Source organism: Oncorhynchus kisutch, linkage group LG14 (genome assembly GCF_002021735.2).
Source record: "Oncorhynchus kisutch isolate 150728-3 linkage group LG14, Okis_V2, whole genome shotgun sequence".
Lineage (NCBI taxonomy): Eukaryota > Metazoa > Chordata > Actinopteri > Salmoniformes > Salmonidae > Oncorhynchus > Oncorhynchus kisutch.
The window spans coordinates 51,636,753-51,661,556 of NC_034187.2; the positions used below are offsets into that span (position 1 = coordinate 51,636,753).

Genomic DNA, 24,804 nt, shown 5'->3' on the forward strand with positions numbered 1-24,804 from the left:
AACGTCTTAGGAAGACACATTTATTTGACATGTATCAAATCTTGTAGTGGGAAAAGTGACTTTAAAAAAGAAATATATATTTTTAAACCTTCGAACAGAGATGAGACAAAATTGTAAACACAGAGGTGTATTACCGCAAGAGGATTGTCATAATCTGTTGACCCTTGGCATCTTGCTAAAGGTTTGGTTGTTTCCCTTAAAGTCCCTCTTGGTAACTAATTCAATGAAAACCTGCCATACAATCATCCTGCCTTCCGTGGTTGAAGTTCCTGTGGTTATAACAAACTACAAGCCAGGACTTTAAAGGTCACAGGTTTTAGCCAAAGAATGAAAGTGTCACTTTTCCCACACAATAAGAAACCCTCTGAAGCAATATTGTTTTGGATTGATTCCCTTATCTATCCTAGATACAGTATTATTCACAATATCACACTGTACTAAGACCACTCAAAATGTCTAAGGAATTTATAAAAATAAAAAAAATTGGCAGAGAAATTTATAAAAACACATATTTACAGAGAAAAACCCTTGCCACAAGGCATAAACAACGCTAGGTACAAAACTAACAAACAAAACAAGCAGCCCGGCTCTTAAACCCATAACACAGTGTCCAGGGCAACATTCAAGATATAAAACTATTAAAATACTATCAAGAAATATACACAAAAACCAAGTAGACCAGTAATGTAAACACAGAAGAGCAGCACCGTGTGCAGTTTCAGAAATTACTCTAGGAGCTTGGAGGAAACAGACTCAGGCTCCAATGAAAGGCAGTAATAGTAGTTTGTCTGATGGTCTTGTGCAGTAGGCACAACACCACTAATACAGACTCCCTGAATGTTACGCAAAGGCACATTTACACCCCATTTCTCCACTGCAGTGAACCTGAAACACATTGAGCTATGTAAAATGAGTAACAGTAGTCCATCTCACAGTACCGCCTCACGCTAAATGGATTCCTCCCCCTTCGAGTCGATGGTCTCTGGATCTAAGATTTGGTTTGCCCCCGACAGTCTAATCGTATTAATGTCCCCAGTGCTCTTGAACGTGTAGAGCTCATTGTCTACCATCCTGCGGTCCATGAAGCCCATGCTGTCCTGGCGGTCAATGGGCGTGCGAGGTCTCGACGGGATGAAGGTTTCCGACGGGTCCAGGAAAGGTCTGTACTCGTCCATCTCAGGCACCAGTTCAGGCTCATGTTCTGCAGCTGTCTCTGTGATCTCTGGCACTCCATCCTGGAGCGCCATGAACGTCCGATAGGTGTCGACCGGCTGTCCTTGGAAGTGGTCCTGGATGGCGCCCACGTAGCTGGGCTCACGCAACAGGTGGCTGTACACCATGGTGTCTTCGATGGAGGCGTAAACGTGAGACTCGCTGTCCGACCGAGTTTTGGGGAACACATGATCGCCTGGGATGAAGATATTCCCTTTCCCTATGCAGATGGAAGCCTCTTTGACCATCGCTCTTTTCTTCTTCCTGCAAAGCACGAAAGAGGAATACAAATGGTTGAGTCAAGAAGACATCACACTCTGGGGGAGGGGGCAGGGGCAAGTCATAAAATGACCTCAACATCAAAGCTATATATGGAATGTTTTGGTGAGGCAGGTGTTCTCACCTGAACACCAAGAAGACTGTCAGCACAATAAGCATAAGGAGCAGCACTGCTCCCACAGCACCCAGGATGCCGCTCAGGAGCAGCTCTACAGAGAGACAGACACAAGAAGGAGAGAATCGTGATTACATATGGTAAGAATGAGACAAATATAGCTGCAAGTAGCAATGAAATTAGGTGCTAGCGTATGAGCACGTTGGAACACAGTTGCATAGATGCATTATAAACCCTTCCTTGTAACAATTCAAAACACTCATCTTTGATGTATTGCGTTGCTTTTCTCAAATGTACTCGAGACATACATGCTGAGAGTTAAGGTTCACATATGAATTGCATGCAGTTTCATTAAAATGTTATACATACACAGGACCTTCAGAAAGTATTCAGACCTCTTTTTGTTATAACCTTACTCTAAAATGGATTAAATTGTTTCAACCTACACACAGTACCCCATGACAAAGCAAAACAGATTTTTAGAAATGTTTGCTAATTTATTCAACATAAAAAAACTGAAATATCACAAGTATTTACACGCTTTACTTAGTACTTTGTTGGAGCACTTTTGGCAGCGATTACAGCCTAGAGTCTTCTTGGGTATGACGCTGCAAGCTTGGTACACCTGTATTGGGGAGTATCTCCCACTCTTCTATGCAGAGCCTCTCAAGCTCTGTCAGGTTGGATGGGGACCATTGTTGCACAGCTATTTCCATGTCTCTCCAGATGTTAGATCGGGCTCAAGTCCGGGCTCTGGCTGGGCCACTCAAGGACATTTAGAGACTTGTCACGAAGCCACTTCTGCATGTGTCTAAGCTATGTGCGTAGGGTCGTTGTCCTGTCCGGAAGGTGAACCTTCGCCCCCCAGTCCGAGGTCCTGAGCGCTCTGGAGCAGGTTATCATCACTAGACTCCCAGTTCGTGCAGCTGCTGCCACCATGCCTTACCGTAGGGATGGTGCCAGGTATCTTCCAGATGTGACGCTTGGAATTCAGGCCAAAGAGTTCAATCTTGGTTATCAGACCAAAATAAATGTTTCTCATGGTCTGAGAGTCTTTAGGTGCCTTTTGGCAAACTCCAAGCGGGCTGTCATGTGCCTTTTACTGAGGAGTGCCATCTATCTGGCCACTCTACCATAAAGGCCTGATTGCTAGAGTGCTGCAGAGATGGTTGTCCTTTTGGAAGTTTCTCTTATCTCCACAGAGGAACTCTAGAGCTCTGTCAGAGTGACCATCAGGTTCTTGGTTACCTCCCTGACCAAGACCCTTCTCCCCCGATTATGCAGTTTGGCCTAAATGGTCAACTCTAGGAAGAGTCCTGGTGGTTCCAAACATCTGCCATTTAAGAATGATGGAGGCCCCTGTGTTCTTGGGGACCTTCAATGCTGCAGAATGTTTTTGGTACCATTCCCCAGATCTGTGCATCGACACAATCCTGTCTCGACGCGCTACGGACAATTCCGTCGACCTCATGGCTTGGTTTTTGCTCTGACATGCACTGTCAACTGTGGGACCTTATATAGTCAGGTGTGTTCCAATAGACCTCAGGTGGACTCCAATCAAGTTGTAGAAACATCTCAAGGATGATCAATGGAAACAGGATGCACCTGAGCTCAATTTCAAATCTCATAGCAAAGGGGGTGAATACTTTAAATAAGGTAGTTCTGTTTTTTTATCAAATGTGCAAAAAGTATCAACATCTGTTTTTGCTTTTTCATTATGGGGTATTGTGTGTAGATTGCTGAGGGAAAAAAACTATTTAGAATAAGGCTGTAATGTAACAAAATGTGGAAAAATACAAGGGGTCTGAATACTTTCCGAAGGCACTGTGTGTGTGTAGAGATATATCTCAACACCTGCGTTGACACAAAGAGAAGTTGAGTTATTAGGGTTTAATTGAGAGCTCAATATTTATTTCCTAGAAAGTTGTGATTTTCTCTTCCATCTCTTGACATATCGCTGAGCTTTTCTCACACTTAGAGGGATGAACACATATTCTGAGTTGAGTCAAGCTGAGTCAATACTGTGTTGATGATTATGAGATCATCAAGTACCCCTAATAATTCCCATACGTGTGTATTGATGTAATTTACGATATAGACATCCAATTAAAACAACTATTATTGTTTTCTTTTTGCCCTCAAATTTTAGATCTCTTAAGAGTTGTTGAAATAACCAGAAAGGTCTTGTGAGACGAATGCTAGAATTATGCAGATATCTTAGCAAACATATTAGGTCACAACTCTATCGTAACATTACAAATAGGTCCCTTACGGCTAGTCTTCTGCAGGGTAACCTTGCTGAGCACACTGAAGTGTCCATTCTCCGGCATACAGTTGGACATGTTGAGGTAGAAGCTCTCAGGGACCATCAGCTTGTCCTCTGCCTCCTTATCCTCCTTTCGACTCAATAGCTCCTCTGGAGAGCCCAGGGTCTGCACCTTGATGAACGTGTGCCCCTTGCCACACTTGGGCTGGCTGATGTTGGTCAACAGCAGGTCGGCCTGGAGGTGGCCCGGCAGATTGATGATCCAGGACACGGTGGAGTATGGCTTCATGCCGCTGGGCCAGTTTGGGGTGGCCAGGAGGGCAGGGGAACCCATTCCGGGCTGGACTGTATATATGATGCTGTCTGAGGGACAAAAGGAAGTGACGAAGAACAATACATTTTCAATAGTTTGAACACAGTGGTTGAAGAGAGTGAGAATGTCATTTTCCATTCAAACCATTGTTAAAACAAATCCCCTCGTCATTGCTGTATGTCTGTGCCCTCTTGTGGATGTTACACATGGAACCATAAAAAGGTAAGTGAAGAGAGTATTAAAGTAACTGTCCAGTGTTTCCAGACATCTATGAAATATGACCTACAATTAACTACAAAATGAGTGAAATTGTTTTCCGTACAATTTTGTTTAATTAATTATGTTAAAAAGCAGCTTTTCTGTGTTGGAATGGTGGTGGTGTTCCCCCAACAACAGAATGGTGTGGGCTTATACCGGTGATTAAAAATATTAATTAGAAATAGGCCGCTGATTGGTCAGCTCATCCTCCTCATGCGTATGACATCATACTCTGAGGAAACGGAAAGCATTTTTGAAACGGTCTGTTTGAGATACAAGTTTGAAGTGAATTTATGCTTTGGCCACCAATAGAGGTACAGGATGAGTCAACAACATTATTTGGGTTTGAGTTAACAGAACTGTTAAGTGATATTTTAACTGAATAGTTACTTTAAAATATTTTTTTAAATGAAAAAAACAACAACTGCGAAACCAAGTCAGCATACCTGAGATTTTTTCACTGAAGGACACATTGAGGAAAGGCCCTTGAATCAGGCTAAGGTCCTTCGCTGTGGCAGTAATAGAGACGTTGGAGTGCACTTGGATTTTGCGAATGATGCCTTCGGAGCAGAAGTAGCCAATGGAGGACCCATCACCCTCTGCTACGTGAAGGGAGACACTGCCATTGCACTCCTGTCCTGGCAGGGACTGCCTGAGGTTTCCTGTGGGGGACAGTAAATCCACGGTGCCATATACTGGGATAATGAGGTGCCAGGTGAGGCTTTGAAGTAGCGTAGGGAGGCACGTCGGCATTTTAGGGACCGTGAGGAGAGTCCCAGTCACGGAGCACGAGTCTAAACTCCGGCATCCTGGAATAGATCCGCAGAGACTTGAGATATTATAATGGGTTTACATACATTCATATTCTTAGTCCATCACATCTTTAGATAAACAAAACACAAAGATCATTTGTTCTAGCTTTGTCACAAATATACTCTAATAAGAAGCTTAAGTGAGAATGGCATAGATACTGTCCATAGTGGTTTCTATGTTTTGGAGGCAATACATGCAACGCTAATGTATGTATTGTTACAGTACCTATGGTTTTAACAGCTGTCAGACGTAGGTCTTCACTTGGACAGTCCAGGAAAGAAAGCCTGGCTTTGGTCCCTGAGGGAACAGTGATCTTCTCCTGGAGCACAGAGTCCTTCCTCATCTCACAGTAGGGGTCAGATCCCCTCTTCTCAAAGTGGAGGACTAGCCCTTCATCCTCTGACAGATTTACAGTGCAGAGAACTGACCAGGGAATAAAAGACAAACAGGCACAATCATCTTCTGAGAAATAGGTCACCGATCACCACTCATTTGATTTGATTGAATGAATGAATGATCAGGCAAATTTTAGGCTACAATATGTTTTTTAAACATTTATAATGGAAATATTAGTATTATATTGGTTTGGAAAAGTCTAGGGTTGGTTTAACAGATTGCATGTATAGAATAAAGAAGCATTTTTGTATCTTACAACACAAATCATGTCATAACAATTTATGATTGCCAATAGCCTTTGTACCTGGATGGCCGCTCCTCATCACTGAGACTCTAAATTTGAGGGACAGGCCCGGTTTGGTCCTGTCTGTCTCACAGTTAAATAGGGTCATGGTGAAGCTGCCCTGCCTGTGTGTTGGCTGGGGGTCCGCCAGGGTCTTCTGGATGCCCACCTTCCCACGCGCCTTGTGGTACATCACCATCACTTCCTTCTTCTGGCAAAGAGACTCTGTGTGATTCAGGAAGTTAACCGTGTAGTTATGCATGCCGGGCACCGTGAAGTCCCACCTCATCAGGTCGTCATCAGGGAAACCTCTAGGGTAGTTGGCTGAGAGGAAGTCTGTATCTGACACCCCTCGAGGTAGGTTGACTTTTACCACAGCCAGCACTGGAAGGAAAGGGGTTAAATGAGGTATAATGACATGACAAATTCTGTAAAGGGAGGTCTACCGAATACATACAAGCTAATAGAGATTAACTCCGTGACCTCAACAGGCATGCATTTATTTTTTATGGCTCCTCCAACAACTGCCAGACACTCACTTTTAATTTCCGGTCCGACGGTGACCTTGAAGTCCAGCGGCTCCAGCTTCCTGTCCCCAGGGACCTGCAGGGACACCCGGCCCTTGTACAACACCTGAATCCTAGTGATGCTGCCGCCTGGGCAAAAAATGCCGATGGTGGCGAGCCCGGTACGCTGGTACGTGATGATGGTGTAGGTATGCTCGTCAGGACAGGTCTCAGAGGGTGGAATCTGTCTCATTCCCGGCGATGGGAAGTCCAGCTGGAAGGAAAGGCCAGGTGGAACTTTCAGGTCCCAGGTGAAGGTTCTGTTGAAGTCTGGGAAGAGGGAGGACTCCGTCTGGACGATGTTCCCGCTGCAGGTGATCTCTGTACAATCTGGAGGAGGAAAAACATTGTATTAGTGAAGCTAACAGATGAGCAGCTTTTGCACTGTCGAGACTATTTCATTGGGTCCATTGTGTTAGGCATGTTCAATCAAATGCTACTAGAAGTCAGGTCAGGGCCCCGTTGAGGCCAGGAAAATGGGTCTGAGGCGTCTTACCAATCTCCCTGTTGATCTCCACACTGAAGACATCTTGTGGCTGTGGGCAGGTGAACTTCACAGAGGTGTTGCGGGCAGCTCTCAGGACGAGTTCTTTGGGGTTGCAGGTAGGCCCCTCCCCAACACACACACTGCACTCTTTGGCTTTGGTGTTTCTGCTGATGGTGACGATAGTGTCTGGCTCTGGAGTCACGGAGATCATCCGGCTCTCTGAGGAAAATTTGAAACGTAAACACAAATTTATAGATCTGATTTCAACAAAAGATAATTCACTGTACATACACTTCTCACATTAGAGTTAGACATGAACAGAACAGTTGGAAGAGCTTACGTTTCTTTATTGGTTTGGCCGTAAATATAGAGGAATCCACCTCTCTGCCTTTTGGAACTTGCAAAGACACCGTGGCTTGGCTCGGTATATGAAGGTGAGCCACGAGGCCATTCTTGCAGTATGTCTGAGTTTTGACCTCTCGTTCAGTGTTGGTCCTGGTTACAGTGTACTGGTAGCCATCTTGACACAACTCTGATTCAGTCATCTCCTTCAGCCTGTCAACAGGGAAGTCCAAATTCATAACGGTCTTCTCCGGCACACTTAGATCCCAGACGAGTGTTCTAATGAACTCTGAGAAGAGGGAAGGCTGAGCCACACCTGTGGCAGGGCTGCAGGTGTCATTGGTGCATTCTGGGTAAAATAAAATCACATAACAGGTAAGACCGGAAGAAACCTAAACAAAACCTGCTTAACGGTTCACCCTTGGGGCCAGATCTAAAAGCTAGCCTTAGATGTTTTTATGCAGCATCTTCGCTGACAACTACCACCCCAGGATGTCAAATTCTGAAGCATCTGCCTGTGTTGTACATATTTTTGACTGTGTAAATACAGCAATACTGGTTTGATCTAATTGAGCTGGCAGTCTAAAATGAAATCCAATACTACAAAGTTTCTCTAGACTCACCGATTTTCCTGTGGATCTGGATGACGAAAGCACTTTGTGGTGGTTCAGTGCAGTTGAAGAGCAAGGTGACATCCTCATCGGGGACCAGGGCCAGCGATGAGTGACAGGTCGTCTGGGTGTCATTCTCAGTGCCATTGACCTTGCATACGGAGCACTGTTCCAATGGAAGGAGCAGTGAGGACGACACAGTCACAGTAGCATCTTTGTCAGGGCGGACGGTCATGCGCAGACATTCTGAGTGAACAGAACGAAGAAAAGGTTATTTTGAATATTTTGCAAAGTCCAAACTGAAAAGGCTAGTTCACTACTATGTCATTGTATTGAGTAGTAAAACTGTTGTTGGAGTCAATGAACAGGCTAAGAGTTGAGCTAAAGGTAACAAAAATACATGGAAAAAAAGATTATAAAACAGTGACATAGTAGTTAAGTTTCACTGAACATTGGGAGCAGGCTAGAACCTATTGTCATGTCTGGACTTAAGGCTGCACCAGTTATTTCACAAATACACATCCGTACAGAACACTAGATGTTCCTTCAAAGGAAAATATGAATGGAGGTTCTGGGCAATTCCACGATAACGCAATTACGCTTTCACTTAGTTTTTTTTCACTTAAAAAAATGTATACCAATCAAAAACCATTGATTTCAAAGTTTAACAAACCATACAACTATGCACAAGGCCTACTTTGAACAATTTCCACTGAAAAATTTACAAAAACTAATTTAGTGGAAGAACTATGCAGATGTAAACTTTGGTAACGGACATATGGTCAAATCTATTTTTATGTAAGCACATTTTCCAAAAACTCTTAAATATCTGCTCCGAATTAAGATTCAAAGATGTCTTCAGAAAGAATGGGGTGTCAAACGATGATTGAAAAAAATATATTTTTGTTATTGAACTACAGCAAGTGAATTGGATTTACACCTGGTAACGGAATTATGGTAATGGCTTCCTGGTTTGTACTACACAGAAACGCCAAATTATGGATATGAATGTCATTCTCCTCATGCTTCACAAGTTTGGGCATCACACAGCAGAGCACAGTAGAGTACAGTGCAATACAGCACAGTAGGGTAGAGTTCAGTAGAGTGCAGCAGAGTACAGTGAGCCCAGTACAACATACTGTACTCTACTTCTTTACTGTACTGTTCTGTATTGTACTCTACCGGTACACCATCCAAACTATGATAGACTGGTCCGTCTGTAGATGTTAACATCGGGGTCAGGAAGGGACCAAATTGCAACTACTATTCAACATCCATGGATGTTCGGTGCTCAGTGGTTGAGGATGCTGGTTACAGTAAATGGAAAGAGAAGGGGCTCTTGGGTAGGTGTCAGTAAGAGCTGGGAGAAGTGACATTAACTGGAGAGTGAGAAAGGCAGAGAGGGAGAGAGAGGGAGGGGTTGTCCAGACTTGACAATTTAAAAACTGTTGTGGTTTGACCACCAGACAACAGAAAATGCCAACTGTGGTTTGTGACTATTTTGATTTCCCATTTTAGCCAATTCAGTTGCAGTAATCATTTCCGTTTAGTAACGGAATTACGAGTTTTAATCACTTAATAATTCATAAACAAAATGTATATGAGTAAAATCACTAACTAATTGGTAGGTCTGGCATTACTTGTTACTTCTGTGAACTTACATTATCCTGCCTCTTCATGAAGGAGAGAAATGAGAAAATATCTTAGATGTGTGGGTTTTTGGTAACAGAATCACAAGGCAATATTTCTTAAACTTACAGAAAGTATATAAAAAAAATGTAAAAACTAAAATATAAGTGTTGATATTAGTTGGCAGAGGTCTTTACATCAACGTTAGTGTTTTGAAGTATTTCTGATACCTTTTAAGACCCCTTTTCCATCTGTTTATCCAGGAATCTTTCATTTTTAAGATGTAAAATGATTGAAAAATGCCTTAATTCCCTAAAAATATACTATTAGCTTCCATATGTCACCTAACTTGACATGTTCCAATCGACTTTGGTGCTCATGGGTCCTGTTAGTTTTTTTGACCCCCTTTTCCTCCCCAATTTTGTGGCATCTAACAGCGGCCGGCCTCGACAGAGCCTGGACTTGAACCCAGAAACTCTATTGGCACAGCTAGCACTGCCTTAGACCACTGCGTCACTCGTGCGCCACTTGAGGCCCTCATGGGTCATTTTTAATGGATATGCCCTTCTGTTACGTTCAAATTGACAGGAAGTACGCTGTATCAAGTCCTGTGTCAGATGACTGGTCTATGCACAAACTTACCATGATAGGATCTCTTTTGTCTTTGAATAGCATATCGACATATTAACAATTCAACATTAATAACATAACCAAACAATGAAATATACTCTCCTGGCATATCCAAGTTCCAGAGTGGGGATCTGATGCTTTTACAGTTATAATATAATTTGTAAGCATTACCTGGTAGAGTATCCTCTACCAGGCTTTCACCTTATATATGAAAGCCTGTAGAAGTTCTTGTCAGAAAGAGGCTTAAAAAGGGATAGCTCACCCAAATGACACATTGGCTTCCTTACTCTGTAAGCAGTCTATGGACAAAGTATGAAAGCAATCCATGCCTTGGTTTAAATTCCTTGGCACGGTTTCCACATGCTAACGTTTGAATATTTGTGGCACAAATCCAATTCAAGTTATGGGACTGATATTAGCCTTTTTGTCCATAGATTGATTACAGGGTGAGGAAACCAATATGTCATTCTATAATTTGGGTGAACTATATCTTTAAAAGAAGTTAGAGTATCTAGAGACGGAAGCAAAAGCGAGACATCCGGCTCCCTTTATCTAATAGGGGCGGGGCCGCTCTGGTCTGCTTATTTGGGGGCATTCAGTTTGCGGAACGGTTTGTACTGAACAACACGTTACCCCAAAACGTTATTGTACACTCTTGAACAGACAAAGGTACGTTTGCACAGTTCTGTGGGTGTGCCTTGAAGCAATGAGTGACATATTTAAAAGGCAGCGGTGCATTTCGGCCCACAACCCAAACCCTCTCCGTTTTTCAACTGGTGTTTCAGTACAGCACCATTTCCATTTAATTTAACGTTCCACTACGTTTTTCCCGTACTGGATACTGGAAGCCGAGGCTACCAACAGAGCGAATGAGAAAATAGATTAAAAATGTTCGCCCTCTGCGGGTGATTAGCAGAGGGCTGTGATTGACATAGTAGGCCATTTAACCAATTTCTCTGTAAAAAAAATGGACAACAACTTTAAAACTTTGATATACCTGTTAGAGTATATTATGTTATGGCTATTGAAGCTTCTGTTAGGCTAATTGACATCATTTGAGTCAATTGGAGGTGTACCTGTGGATGTATTTCAAGGCCTATCTTCAAACTCAGTGCCTCTTTGCTTGACATCATGGGACAATCAAAAGTAATCAGCCAAAACCTCAGAAAAGAAATTGGAGACCTCCACAAGTCTGGTTCATCCTTGGGAGCAATTTCCAAATGCCTGAAGGTACCACGTTCATCTGTAACAAACAATAGTACACAAGTATAAACACCATGGGACCACGTAGCCGCCATACCGCTCAAGAAGGAAACGCATTCTGTCTCCTAGAGATGAACGTACTTTGGGGGCGAAAAGTGCAAATCAATCCGAGAACAGCAACAAAGGATATTGTGAAGATGCTGGAGGAAACAGGTACAAAAGTATCTATATCCACAGTAAAACAAGTTCTATATCGACATAACCTGAAAGGCCGCTCAGCAAGGAAGAAGCCACAGCTCCAAAACCACCATAAAAAAAGACTACGGTTTGCAACTGCACATGGGGACAAAGATCCTACTTTTTGGAGAAATGTCCTCGGGTCTGATGAAACACAAATAGAACTGTTTGGCCATAATGACCATCATTATGTTTGGAGGAAAAAGGGGGAGGCTTGCAAGCCGAAGAACACAATCCCAACCGTGAAGCACGGGGTGGCAGCATCATGTTGTGGGGGTGCTTTGCTGCAGGAGGGACTGGTACACTTCACAAAATAGATGGCATCATGAGGAAGGAACATTATGTGGAGATATTGACGCAACATCTCAAGATATCAGTCAGGAAGTTAAAGCTCTTCCAAATGGACAATGACCCCAAGCATACTTCCAAAGTGGTGGCAAAATGGCTTAAGGACAACAAAGTCAAGGTATTGGAGTGGCCGTCACAAAGCCCTGACCTCAATCCCATAGAACATTTGTGGGCAGAACTGAAAAAGCGGGTGCAAGCAAGGAGGCCTTCAAACCTGACTCAGTTACACTAGCTCTGTCAGGAGGAATGAGCCAAAATTCACCCAACTTATTGTGGGAAGCTTGTGGAAGGCTACCCGAAATGTTTGACCCAGGTTAAACAATTTAAAGACAATGCTACCAAATACTCACAGAGTGCATGTAAACTTCTGACCAACTGGGAATGTGATAAAAGAAAAGCTGAAATCAATCTCTACTATTATTCTGACATTTCACATTCTTAAAATAGTGGTGATCCTAACTGACCCAAGACAGGGAATTGTTACTAGGATTAAATGTCAGGAATTGTGAAAAACAGTTTAAAATGTATTAAATGTAAAATCAAGTCAGTATCTGGTGTGGCCACCAGCTGCATTAAGTACTGCAGTGCATCTCCTCCTCATGGACTGCACCACATTTGCCAGTTCTGTGCTGTGAGATGTTACCCTATTCTTCCACCAAGGCACCTGCAAGTTCCCGCAAATCCGACCATCACCCCTGGTGAGACAAAACCGTGATTCGTCAGTGAAGAGCACTTTTTGCCAGTCCTGTCTGGTACAGTGACAGTGGGTTTGTGCCCATAGGTGAAGTTGTTGCCGGTGATGTCTGGTGAGGACCTGCCTTAAAACAGGCCTACAAGCCCTCAGTCCAGCCTCTCTCAGCCTATTGCAGACAGTCTGAGCACTGATGGAGGGATTGTGCGTTCCTAGTGTAACTCGGGCAGTTGTTGCCATCCTGTACCTGTCCCGCAGGTGTGATGTTCGGATGTACCGATCCTGTGCAGGTGTTGTTACACGTGGTCTGCCACTGCGAGGAAGATCAGCTGTCCGTCCTGTCTCCCTGTAGTGCGGTTTTAGGTGTCTCACAGTTTAGACATTGCAATATATTGCCCTGGCCACATCTGCAGTCCTCATGCCTCCTTGCAGCATGCCTAAGGCTTGTTCACACAGATGAGCAGGGACATCTTTCTTTTGGTGTTTTTCAGAGTCAGTGGAAAGGCCTCGTAGTTTTCATAACTGTGACCTTAATTGCCTACCGTCTGTAAGCTGTTAGTGTCTTAACGACTGTTCCACAGGTGCATGTTCATTAATTGATGTTTCATTGAAAAAGCATGGGGAAAAGCGTTTAAACCCTTTACGATGAAGGTCTGTGAAGTTATTTGGATTTTTACGAATTATCTTTGAAAGACAGGGTCCTGTCCAGTGTTTGTTATTTTTATCTTTTCTTTTTATTGGCCAGTCTGAGATATGGCTTTTTCTTTGAAACTCGGAATTCCGGAGTCGCCTCTTCACTGATGACGTTGAGACTTGTATTTTGTGGGTGCTGTTTAATGTACCCGCAACATTAAATATCTACAATATATTTCTTATCTAATATTATTTTAAAATGGACAAAAACAAGGCCATTTTTATTAAGTGACCAAACGTTTGAACGGTAGTTTATATCAAACTAAAAACTAGTGACCACTTTAGTATATAATTCTTCAGTTTATCGACATATTTTGCAACATTGAGAATGGGAAGGCCACACTCAATACATAATTAGCAACTTAACGCCTGCTTGCTAAGTTTGAAAGAATGTTTTGAACGTTCTCTCACCTGACAGGTTGAGGAGTAAAGTCACAATTCCCAGGAGCGCTCGAGCGCATTTTTTTGTGAGCCGCATGTCCACTGATAAAACAAAGAGATGTGCCTAAATGATTCCGGATAAATGTTATCAAACCCACGATATTTGCATTTTGTAAAATCTCAGGTTAAAACATTTTCGATGGCGGTGACAGAGCAGTAACTTCCTGATGTACATTACCTGTTACACGCAGAGGGCGTGTACGCTACCATAAATGGGTAACCTGTTGAAACTTGACCGAATAGTGTAGTTGACAGGCTGGTCTCATAGACGAGACGTAACATAGTAAATGAAAATCCAGGACACTCAAATTAGTATGATACAGTATGTTGAGTATTGGTGTGGTTACATAACACAGAGATTACTTAAGGCAAAAACAAAAGCAGGGTGGTTGATCTGGTGCATAATGTGAACATATAGCAATTGTTTTAGTTTTTTACATTTTAGTCATTTAGAACACGATATCATCCAGAGTGATTTACAATAGTGAGTGCATACATTTTCATACTTTTTTGTCATACTGGTCCACCCCCCATTCGTGTTCCAATCTCATCATGGACAATTTTAGCTAATTAGTAACTCTGCATCTACTTAATCATTTTAAGCTACAGTACCAGTCAAAAGTTTGGACATACCTACTCATTCAAGGGTTTTTCTTAATTTTAATATGTTCTACATTGTAAAATAATAAAACTATGAAATAACAGATATGGAATTATGTAATAATCAAAAAAGTGTTTGAGATTCTTCAAAGTAGCCACCCTTTGCCTTGATGACAGCATTGCACACTCTTGGCATTTTCTAAACCAGCTTCATGAGGTATTCACCTGGAATGCATTTAACAGGTGTGCCTTGTTAAAAGTTAATTTGTGGACTGAGCCAATCAGTTGTGTTGTGACAAGGTAGGGGTGGTATGCAGAAAATAGCCCTATTTGGTAAAATACCAAGTCCATATTATGTCAAGAACATCACAAATAAGCAAAGAGAAACAACAGTACATTATTGCATTAAGACATAAAGGTCAGTCAATCCAGAACATTTCAAGAACTTTTAAAGTTTCTTCAAGTGCAGTTGCAAAAACCATCAAGTGGGGGCGGAGCTTGCATGTTGGAGTGAACGGCTATGTGTGAGAGAGGCTCCTGCAACTTTTTTGCGAAACACCAAAATCGAGAGCACTATTCGAGCATTGGCTCCGCAGCAGGGGCGTAGCCAGAATGTTTTGGGGGGATAGGCCTAGAAAAATTTGGATAGGCATTTTTTCTACTTGTTTATTACATTTATTTTGCGATGTGCACCGTATATTATTTAGCAATACAATTGTTTTATACTAGTGCTTAGTACTTGGAGCAACCTCGTTACATATACAAATAGTTACCCATCTCAGCATATTAAAACAAGACAGTAACTTTAGACCAGTTGCCAACTTGCCAACAACATAAAACTTATCTTCAGGTGCACTTTAATCTCGATGGGCAAACAAGCCTATATTCGATGTTACCATTTATACCATGGCGGGCAGTAGTACTATAATAGTAGTACCTTATCTTTAGTAGACATATCATGAGGCGTGACCTACATCACAAGGCACAGACGGTGAGGCTTTGAGTTGAATATGGTGATGATTTCATCATAATCCAGTGTATCTGTCAATTTCCACTCAAAAGACAGCAAACTGAAGTGGTTCAGCCAGCCGCTTGTCATTGATGTGCGAAGATGATTTCTTATCCTAGTTGTTGTTGAGAAAAGTCTCTCCACACTGCATGATGTCATTGGAAGGGTGACAATGAGCCTGAACAGAGTTTATATTAGGGAAAATATCATCAGGGCAGCTGTCAAGTACACTCATAATGGAGGAAAAGTAATTCTTTCCCATGTTCATTTTGCGACTCAACTGCTGAATAAAAACAGTGAATTCAGCATCCTCAATTGATATTAATGATGATCGTATGTGGTCTTCAGCTGCACTTTAAGGCCGCAGGTTTGAGATTCTTTGGAAAAGGAGGCTGCCGATTGCATAATCCCATACAGTGAGGGAAAAAAGTATTTGATCCCCTGCTGATTTTGTACGTTTGCCCACTGACAAAGAAATGATCAGTCTATCATTTTAATGGTAGGTTTATTTGAACAGTGACACAGAATAACAACAAAAAAATACAGAAAAACGCATGTCAAAAATTTTATAAATTGATTTGCATTTTAATGAGGGAAATAAGTATTTGACCCCCTCTCAATCAGAAAGATTTCTGGCTCCCAGGTGTCTTTTATACAGGTAGCGAGCTGAGATTAGGAGCACACTCTTACAGGGAGTGCTCCTAATATCAGCTTGTTACCTGTATAAAAGACACCTGTCCACAGAAGCAATCAATCAGATTCTAAACTCTCCACCATGGCCAAGACCAAAGAGCTCTCCAAGGATGTCAGGGTAAAGATTGTAGACCTACACAAGGCTGGAATGGGCTGCAAGACCATCACCAAGCAGCTTGATGAGAAGGTGACAACATTTGGTGTGATTATTCGCAAATGGAAGAAACACAAAAGAACTGTCAATCTCCCTCAGCCTGGGGCTCCATGCAAGATCTCACCTCGTGGAGTTGCAATGATCATGAGAACGGTGAGGAATCAGCCCAGAACTACACGGGAGGATCTTGTCAATGATCTCAAGGCAGCTGGGACCATAGTCACCAAGAAAACAATTGGTAACACACTACACCGTGAAGGACTGAAATCCTGCAGCGCCCGCAAGGTCCCCCTGCTCAAGAAAACACATATACATGCCTGCCTGAAGTTTGCCAATGAACATCTGAATGATTCAGAGGACAACTGGGTGAAAGTGTTGTGGTCAGATGAGACCAAAATGGAGCTCTTTGGCATCAACTCAACTCGGCGTGTTTGGAGGAGGAGGAATGGAGGAGGAATGCTGCCTATGACCCCAAGATCACCATCCCCACCGTCAAACATGGAGGTGGAAACATTATGCTTTGGGGGTGTTTTTCTGCTAAGGGGACAACTTCACCGCATCAAAGGGACGATGGACGGGGCCATGTATCGTCAAATCTTGGGTGAGAACCTCATTCCCTCAGCTAGGGCATTGAACATGTGTCGTGGATGGGTATTCAAGCATGACAATGACCCAAAACACACGGCCAAGGCAACAAAGGAATGGCTCAAGAAGAAGCACATTAAGGTCCTGGAGTGGCCTAGCCAGTCTCCAGACCTTAATCACATAGAAAACATGAGGAGGGAGCTGAAGGTTCGAGTTGCCAAACGTCAGCCTCGAAACATTAATAACTTGGAGAAGATCTGCAAAGAGGAGTGGGACAAAATCCCTCCTGAGATGTGTGCAAACCTGGTGGCCAACTACAAGAAATGTCTGACCTCTCTGATTGCCAACAAGGGTTTTGCCACCAAGAACTAAGTCATGTTTTGCAGGGGGGTCAAATACTTATTTTCCTCATCAAAATGCAATTCAATTTATAACATTTTTGACATGTGTTTTTCTGGATTTTTTTGTTGTTATTCTGTCTCTCACTGTTCAAATAAACCTACCATTAAAATTATAGACTGATCATTTCTTTGTCACTGGGCAAACATACAAAATCAGTAGAGGATCAAATACTTTTTTCCCTCACTGTATGTGTCTTCTTGAAATCTTGAGTTAAACTCAGTAATCTGTCTGTCTAGAATATTGTTCCAAAATTGCCTCAGGTCACTGTTACTCTAGATGCTGGATGTTTTCCCTAATGGAGTTGTGACTAAACTGTCTGCCAATTTCACGGGCAGTTTTCGCTGCCGTGATGAGCTCACATCCCAATTACTAATACTGTATTATGCTTAATCACCATCTCTTCAGTTAGCTTGAGAACTTTATCAAAGTCTCCCCCTGAGTTATCTCTGAATGTAGAAAAGCTGCTTTTGAGGATTTCAATTAAACCAATACAGTCCGTCACAGATAATGTAGAGCTTTGTAATCCCTTCGTAGCAAAATCACTAGTGTCAAAGAATTTACTAAACGTGACTAACAGGAATAAAAACGGATTGTTCTGGATTTGTAAGAGGGCACCTGCTTCTAATGTGGTTTGTCCACAAGCCTCTGAAAAATCTGCAAGAACCTCTAAAATGACATCTAGCAGTAACAGCACTTTTACTCACAGACCCTGATTTTGAATTCCAAGTACATCCGTGGATCTTTCTAGCTCGATACATGGTCTATTGGGATGCAACTCTTTCTGTACTTCTATGGATCCAGCATGTCTGTGGGATCCACTCATAAATGTGTGTAGCTGGTTTACTGTGTCAAAAAAAAGTACTGACATGTCCCGACACTTGCCGTCGTGCACAGAACCAAATTCAAAAGGTGGGAGTTGCAATGCACATATGCTGCTTGCTTAAATGTTTGCTTTAGTAGGACATGTACCCCTCTTCTGTTCCCTGACATGACTGAAGTGCCATCGAAACAAAAACCCACACACAGAGTGGGATCCAACTCCAGGGGTTGCAACACTTAATGTATTTTCTGAGAACTTCCTTGTGCAGACTAATCAGTGGTTTCCATAAACCCAACACTTCTTTCTTTAATCATTGCAGCATGAATGTATCGGATGCACACAGCAATAAGTTCTCGTTTCGATTGATCTTTATATTCATCTGCTGATCTTTATATTCATCTGCTAGTATGGCAAAATACGTGGAAGGTGCAGAATGAACTTCATCTTTTATCCTGCACAGTAACAATGATGCTGCACACTGCACATTTCAGGGCTCATAAGCGTGGCATTGTGAGGTAGCTCATTAAGCCTGTTTTGTATTTCTGAGTCATACTTTGAGATGGAATGTAATATTTCTAAAAAGTTAGCTTTGTTCGGTTTCTCTATGTCCTCTGAGTGGAATATCCTGCTTTGCACACATTAGGACAAAATCTATGACCGCTTTAACATGTGCATGGTTTCTTTCTATAAAATCCATGTTTACATCACCATGTATTTGATTCAACACAGTCCCACAACTTCTAGGCTCATGGGTCGCCTTGTAGGATTCAAATTTTGCAAGGGCACTAGCATGTAATTTGCTATTCTCGTGTTTGCAGCAAGGATTTCTTGTGATTTACCAGTTTTTAAATCTATCTCCTACGAATTCGTACAAATTTGAATTCGACATGTTCCCCAGGAAAGTGCCTACAAAAATTACAATAAATTGCATCTTTTGCTTTACTATACTCAATCCACAGGAACTGGTCATACCACCTTGAAGCGAAGCAGCGTGATATGCCACTTATCATACTTGAAGGGAACGTTGCCAACTTTGGTTGACAGGCTGGTTCATCAACTGCAGACAAATCTGTCGGTGGACCTATTGCAGGTTCACCCCCGCCCGCAGCATCAAGAACGAGAGGAGATGGTGGGGTAGGCAACATGCCTGGCTCAACGTGGCATTCGCGGTTGTGATAGCGATTGCGGTTGCGGTTGTTTCTATCCATCTGTTAATGCCTCATTCTGGAAGCTATCGGTAGATTGATCCAAATTATTTTCTGGCACACACTTTTTCCTCCAGACGTCTTTATTTTTTTTTAAACCTAGCGATCGTCATTTGGTTAACCATTGCTAGAACTACTAAATTACATTAGCTGGTGAGGCAATTCGAGTAAGATAGCGTGGTAAAGCTTGCTAGCTTATGCGCTACAAAGTTTATCCACATTACATTGTTCAGGTAAACCACAGTATGATTCTTTTTTTTTAAATGTAGCCAATAGTCGGAAGCCAACTTGTTTGTTGCAGACTATTTCTTTGTTATATTATATTAAAATTTCCCATAGAAAATAAATCTCACAAACATTTATTTTAAACATGTAATAAAATAAATACAAATAAAAATGTACACTGCTCAAAAAAATAAAGGGAACACTAAAATAACACATCCTAGATCTGAATGAATGAAATATTCTTATTAAATACTTTTTTCTTTACATAGTTGAATGTGCTGACAACAAAATCACACAAAAATTATCAATGGAAATCCAATTGATCAACCCATGGAAGTATGGATTTGGAATCACACTCAAAATTAAAGTGGAAAACCACACTACAGGCTGATCCAACTTTGATGTAATGTCTTTCAAACAAGTCAAAATGAGGCTCAGTAGTGTGTGTGGCCTCCACGTGCCTGTATGACCTCCCTACAACGCCTGGGCATGTTCCTGATGAGGTGGCGGAAGGTCTCCTGAGGGATCTTGTCATGTATTGTCATATTATGTCTTGTTCCTGTTCTTTCTCTTCACTCCGTTTCCCTCTGCTGGTCGTATTAGGTTACCTTCTCTTCCTCTCCTTCCCCCAGCTGTTCCTCATCTTCTCTAACTACCTCGTTCACCCTTTTCCCACCTGTTCCCTTTTTCCCTCTGATTAGGTCTCTATTTCTCTCTCTGTTCCTGCTTCTTTCTTTGTCAGATTCTCGTTTGAGTTTCTCATGCCAGAACCAAACTATCGTCTCGTTTGCTTCACCCTTGTCCCATCCTGTCGGAATCTGCCTGTTCTTCTGATGCTACGTGTGATCAGGTACCTCTGTCCGCTACGACCCGCGCCTACCCAGAGAGACCAGCAGTCTGTCGCCGCAACCCAGCTATTCTCCTCTGCTGCTAAGAAGGGGACTCTTTTGTAAATATCAGAAGGACTTTCTGTTTCATTTGTCGCCCTCTCTGAGGGTTGTCTATTTTTGCCATTTTCTACATCTGAAGAGGATCTATGTCTTCCCTGTGTTTTTACATTAAAGGACTCTGTTTTTGCTAAAACGCTTTTGGGTCCTCACTCAAGTGCACAACAGATCTCCTCCCAGTCCTGGACTAAAGCATCCGCCAACTCCTGGACAGTCTGTGGTGCAACGTGGCTTGGTGGATGGAGCGAGACATGATGTCCCAGATGTGCTCAATTGGATTCAGGTCTGGGGAACAGGCGGGCCAGTCCATAGCCACAATGCCTTCCTCTTGCAGGAACTGCTGACACACTCCAGCCACATGAGGTCTAGCATTGTCTTGCATTAGGAGGAACCCAGGGCCAACCGCACCAGCATATGGTCTCACAAGGGGTCTGAGAATCTCATCTCGGTACCTAATGGCAGTCAGGCTACCTCTGGCGAGCACATGGAGGGCTGTGCGGCCCCCCAAAGAAATGCCACCCCACACCATGACTGACCCACCGCCAAACCGGTCATGCTGGAGGATGTTGCAGGCAGCAGAACGTTCTCCACGATGTCTCCAGACTCTGTCACATCTGTCACATGTGCTCAGTGTGAACCTGCTTTCATCTGTGAAGAGCACAGGGCGCCAGTGGCGAATTTGCCAATCTTGGTGTTCTCTGGCAAATGCCAAACGTCCTGCACAGTGTTGGGCTGTAAGCACAAGCCCCACCTGTGGACGTCGGGCCCTCATACCACCCTCATGGAGTCTGTTTCTGACCGTTTGAGCAGACACATGCACATTTGTGGCCTGCTGGAGGTAATTTTGCAGGGCTCTGGCAGTGCTCCTCCTGCTCCTCCTTGCACAAAGGCGGAGGTAGCAGTCCTGCTGCTGGGTTGTTGCCCTTCAACGGCCTCCTCCACATGTTGCTGCTGCTCCAGTTTCAACTGTTCTGCCTTATTATTATTCGACCATGCTGGTCATTTATGAACATTTGAACATCTTGGCCATGTTCTGTTATAATCTCCACCCGGCACAGCCAGAAGAGGACTGGCCACCCCACATAGCCTGGTTCCTCTCTAGGTTTCTTCCTAGGTATTGGCCTTTCTAGGGAGTTTTTCCTAGCCACCGTGCTTCTACACCTGCATTGCTTGCTGTTTGGGGTTTTAGGCTGGGTTTCTGTACAGCACTTTGAGATATCAGCTGATGTACGAAGGGCTATATCAATAAATTTGATTTGATTTGATGTACCTGTCTCCTGGTAGCGCCTCCATGATCTGGACACTACGCTGACAGTCACAGCAAACCTTGCCACAGCTTGCATTGATGTGCCATCCTGGATGAGCTGCACTACCTGCACTACGTCTCATGCTACCACTAGAGTGAAAGCACCGCCAGCATTCAAAAGTGACCAAAACATCAGCCAGGAAGCATAGGAACTGAGAAGTGCTCTGTGGTCACCACCTGCAGAACCACTCCTTTATTGGGGGTGTCTTGCTAATTGCCTATAATTTCCACCTGTTGTCTATTCCATTTGCACAACAGCATGTGAAATTGATTGTCAATCAGTGTTGCTTCCTAAGTGGACAGTTTGATTTCACAGAAGTGTGATTGACTTGGAGTTACATTGTGTTCCCTTTATTTTTTGAGCAGTGTATTTTGAATAATAATAATAATAACTTTTTGGGAGTAGGCCTGAGATCAAACTGGGTAGGCCGTGGCTACGCCGCTGATTCGCAGGGCCAGAGTATTGTGGACCTTGAGAAGGCTACTGAATTCAACGCTGGTAGGATCGACGAGTTAGAGAAGCTATAAACATCCTTGCAGGATAGTGTACAGAGGCTTTCTGTGAAAGTGGTCGACGGCAGAGGGGGTGGAGGCTAGCTCTCGCCCCACCGACTTCTTCGCCAAGCTATTGAGGGATACAATGGGATCGGATGTTTTGGCTTCGGATCTGCAGTTGGACTGTGCACATCACGCTCTTGTCCCAGTACCTGGACCGGGCCAACGTCCTCGCCCAGTAATCACCTGTTGTCACAGTTTCAAGACCAAGGATCTTATCCTCCGTGTGGCTCGAATGAGGGGTAACCTGTTACATAAAGGACATCCATTCTGTGTGATATAGCGCCCGATGTGGCAAAGCATTGCGCCGGCTACAGAGATGTCATGAACAAACTCTACGAACTCCATCTTCGCCCAGCCTTGCTCTTCCCTGCCAGACTCAGAATTACCCCTCTTTCCGGTGAGAAGATTTGTCTCTCCTCGGTTTTGGACTCCGAGAAGTTTATCCGGGAATATACACCAATCCCCCCGTATGAGTTAGAGCGCCTTGTCATTGTGTGTTAGTCTGCTCATGGACTCGAATCCATACTATGCCAGAACGGGTGAAACCTTATTAAACTGGGCTGCCGCGTGAAGCTTTATTCTCGCTACCGAATATGTAAAACGCTGAGCCGACCAATGGAGGATTAAGGTCAGGGCTTTGTGATGGCCGTTCCAATACCTTGACTTTGTTGTCCTAAAGCCATTTTGCCACCACTTTTGAAGTATGCTTGGGGTCATTGTCCATTTTGCGACCATGCTTTAACTTCCTGATTGTTGTCCTGAGATGTTGCTTCAATATATCCACATAATTTTACTTCCTCATGATGCCATTTATTTTGTGAAGTTCACCAGTCCCTCCTGCAGTAAAGCACCCCCACAACCCCCGTGCTTCATGGTTGGGATGGTGTTCTTCGGCTTGCAAGCATCCCCCTTTTTCCTCCAAACATAACGATGGTCATTACGGCCAAATAGTTTTATATTTATGTTTCATCAGACCAGAGAACATTTCTCCAAAAAGTATGATCTTAGTCCCCATGTGCAGTTGCAAACCGTAGTCTGGCTTTTTTATGGCGGTTTTGGAGCAGTGGCTTCTTCCTTGCTGAGAGGCCTTTCAGGTTATGTTATGATGAACGTGGTACTTTCAGGCGTTTGGAAATTGCTTCCAAGGATGAGCCAGACTTGTGGAGGTCTACAATTGTTTTCTGAGGTCTTGGCTTACTACTTTTGATTTTCCCATGACATCAAGCAAAGAGGCACTGAGTTTGAAGGAACACCTTGAAATACATCCACAGGTACACCTACAATTGACTCAAATTATGTCAATTAGCCTATCAGAAGCTTCTAAAGGCATGACATTATTTTCTGGAATTTTCTAAGCTGTTTAAAGGCACAGTCAACTTAGTGTATGTAAACTTCTGACCCACTGGAATTGTGATACAGTGAATTTTAAGTGAAATCATCTGTCTGTAAATAATTGTTGGAAAAATTACTTGTGTCATTGCCAAACTGACTTGCCAAAACTATAGTTTGTTAACAAGAAATTTGTGAAGTGATTGAAAAACTAGTTTTAATGACTCCAACCTAAGTGTATGTAAACTTCCGACTTCAACTGTATATTCTGAACAATAAATTATCAACATTTCATAAAATCTGTCAGCCTTTCTAACGCGCTCTCAATTGTAATATTTGAATCTACCTTCTTTCTTTCTGCCTGTCCTTGTTCTGTATGTCATTTTGTATTATTTACTTTGTACCTAGATCTCTGGGTCTTTCTGTTTCTGTCTGTTCTTTTATGTTTAGATAGGAATTGCACACATCTTTTATACCTATACACCATTCTTGTGGGTGTTCAATAAAGAATATTTGAACATAAAAACCATCAAGCGCTATGATGACAATGGCTCTCATGAGGACCACCACATGAGAGGAAGACCCAGAGTTACCTTTGATGCAGAGGATAAGTTCATCAGAGTTACCAGCCTCAGAAATTGCAGCCCAAAAAATGCTTCACAGAGTTCAGGTAACATACACATCTCTACATCAACTGTATAAAGGAGACTGTGCGAATCAGGCCTTCATGGTCAAATTGCTGCAAAGAAACCACTATTAAAGGACACCAGTAATAAGAAGAGACTTGCTTGGGCCAAGAAACATGAGTAATGGACATTAGATGACCGGTGGAAATCTGTCCTTTGGCCTGATGAGTCCAAATTTGAGATTTTTGGTTCAAACCGCAGTGTCTTTGTGAGATGCAAAGTAGGTGAATGGATCATCTCTGCATGTGTGGTTCCCTCCATGAAGCATGGAGAAGGTGTGGGGGTGCTTTGCTACTGACACTGATTTATTTAGAATTCAAGGAACACTTAACCAGTGTGGCTTCCACAACATTCTGCAGCTATATGCCATCCCATGTCTGTCATAGTTGAAGTGTACATATGATGAAAATTACAGGCCTCTCTCATCTTTTTAAGTGGGAGAACTTGCACAATTGGTGGCTGACTAAATACT

At 42.9% G+C, this 24,804-nt stretch overlaps 1 protein-coding gene across 2 annotated transcripts; it reads right to left on the minus strand.

Annotated features, from left to right (window-relative positions):
* LOC109903735 (CUB domain-containing protein 1) lies at positions 1-14,036 on the minus strand. Of its 2 annotated transcripts, XM_020500633.2 has the most exons (12): positions 13,992-14,036; positions 13,784-13,855; positions 7,954-8,187; positions 7,329-7,679; positions 6,998-7,207; positions 6,475-6,831; positions 5,957-6,319; positions 5,482-5,679; positions 4,890-5,252; positions 3,879-4,235; positions 1,616-1,700; positions 1-1,476 (listed from the first exon to the last, which is right to left on the minus strand). In XM_020500633.2, exons 2-12 carry the CDS (start codon positions 13,848-13,850, stop codon positions 948-950), a joined length of 3,114 nt encoding a protein of 1,037 aa, XP_020356222.1. In that variant the 5' UTR covers positions 13,851-13,855; positions 13,992-14,036; the 3' UTR covers positions 1-947. The 2 variants fall into 2 exon arrangements, with proteins under 2 accessions (XP_020356222.1, XP_020356221.1); XM_020500632.2 differs by having other exon boundaries at positions 13,784-13,993.
* Between the last annotated feature and the right edge of the window lie 10,768 nt (positions 14,037-24,804).

What these genes read in the sequence shown, in the direction of transcription:
- LOC109903735 (XM_020500633.2), bottom strand. Translation starts at nt 13,850, where the DNA reads ATGCGGCTCACAAAAAAATGCGCTCGAGCGCTCCTGGGAATTGTGACT. An exon ending in TTTACTCCTCAACCTGTCAG is followed by an intron (nt 8,188 to 13,783) that starts GTGAGAGAACGT and finishes CTGTTCACTCAG; the next exon opens with AATGTCTGCGCATGACCGTC. An exon ending in CTTCAGTGAAAAAATCTCAG is followed by an intron (nt 4,236 to 4,889) that starts GTATGCTGACTT and finishes TTTGTCCCTCAG; the next exon opens with ACAGCATCATATATACAGTC.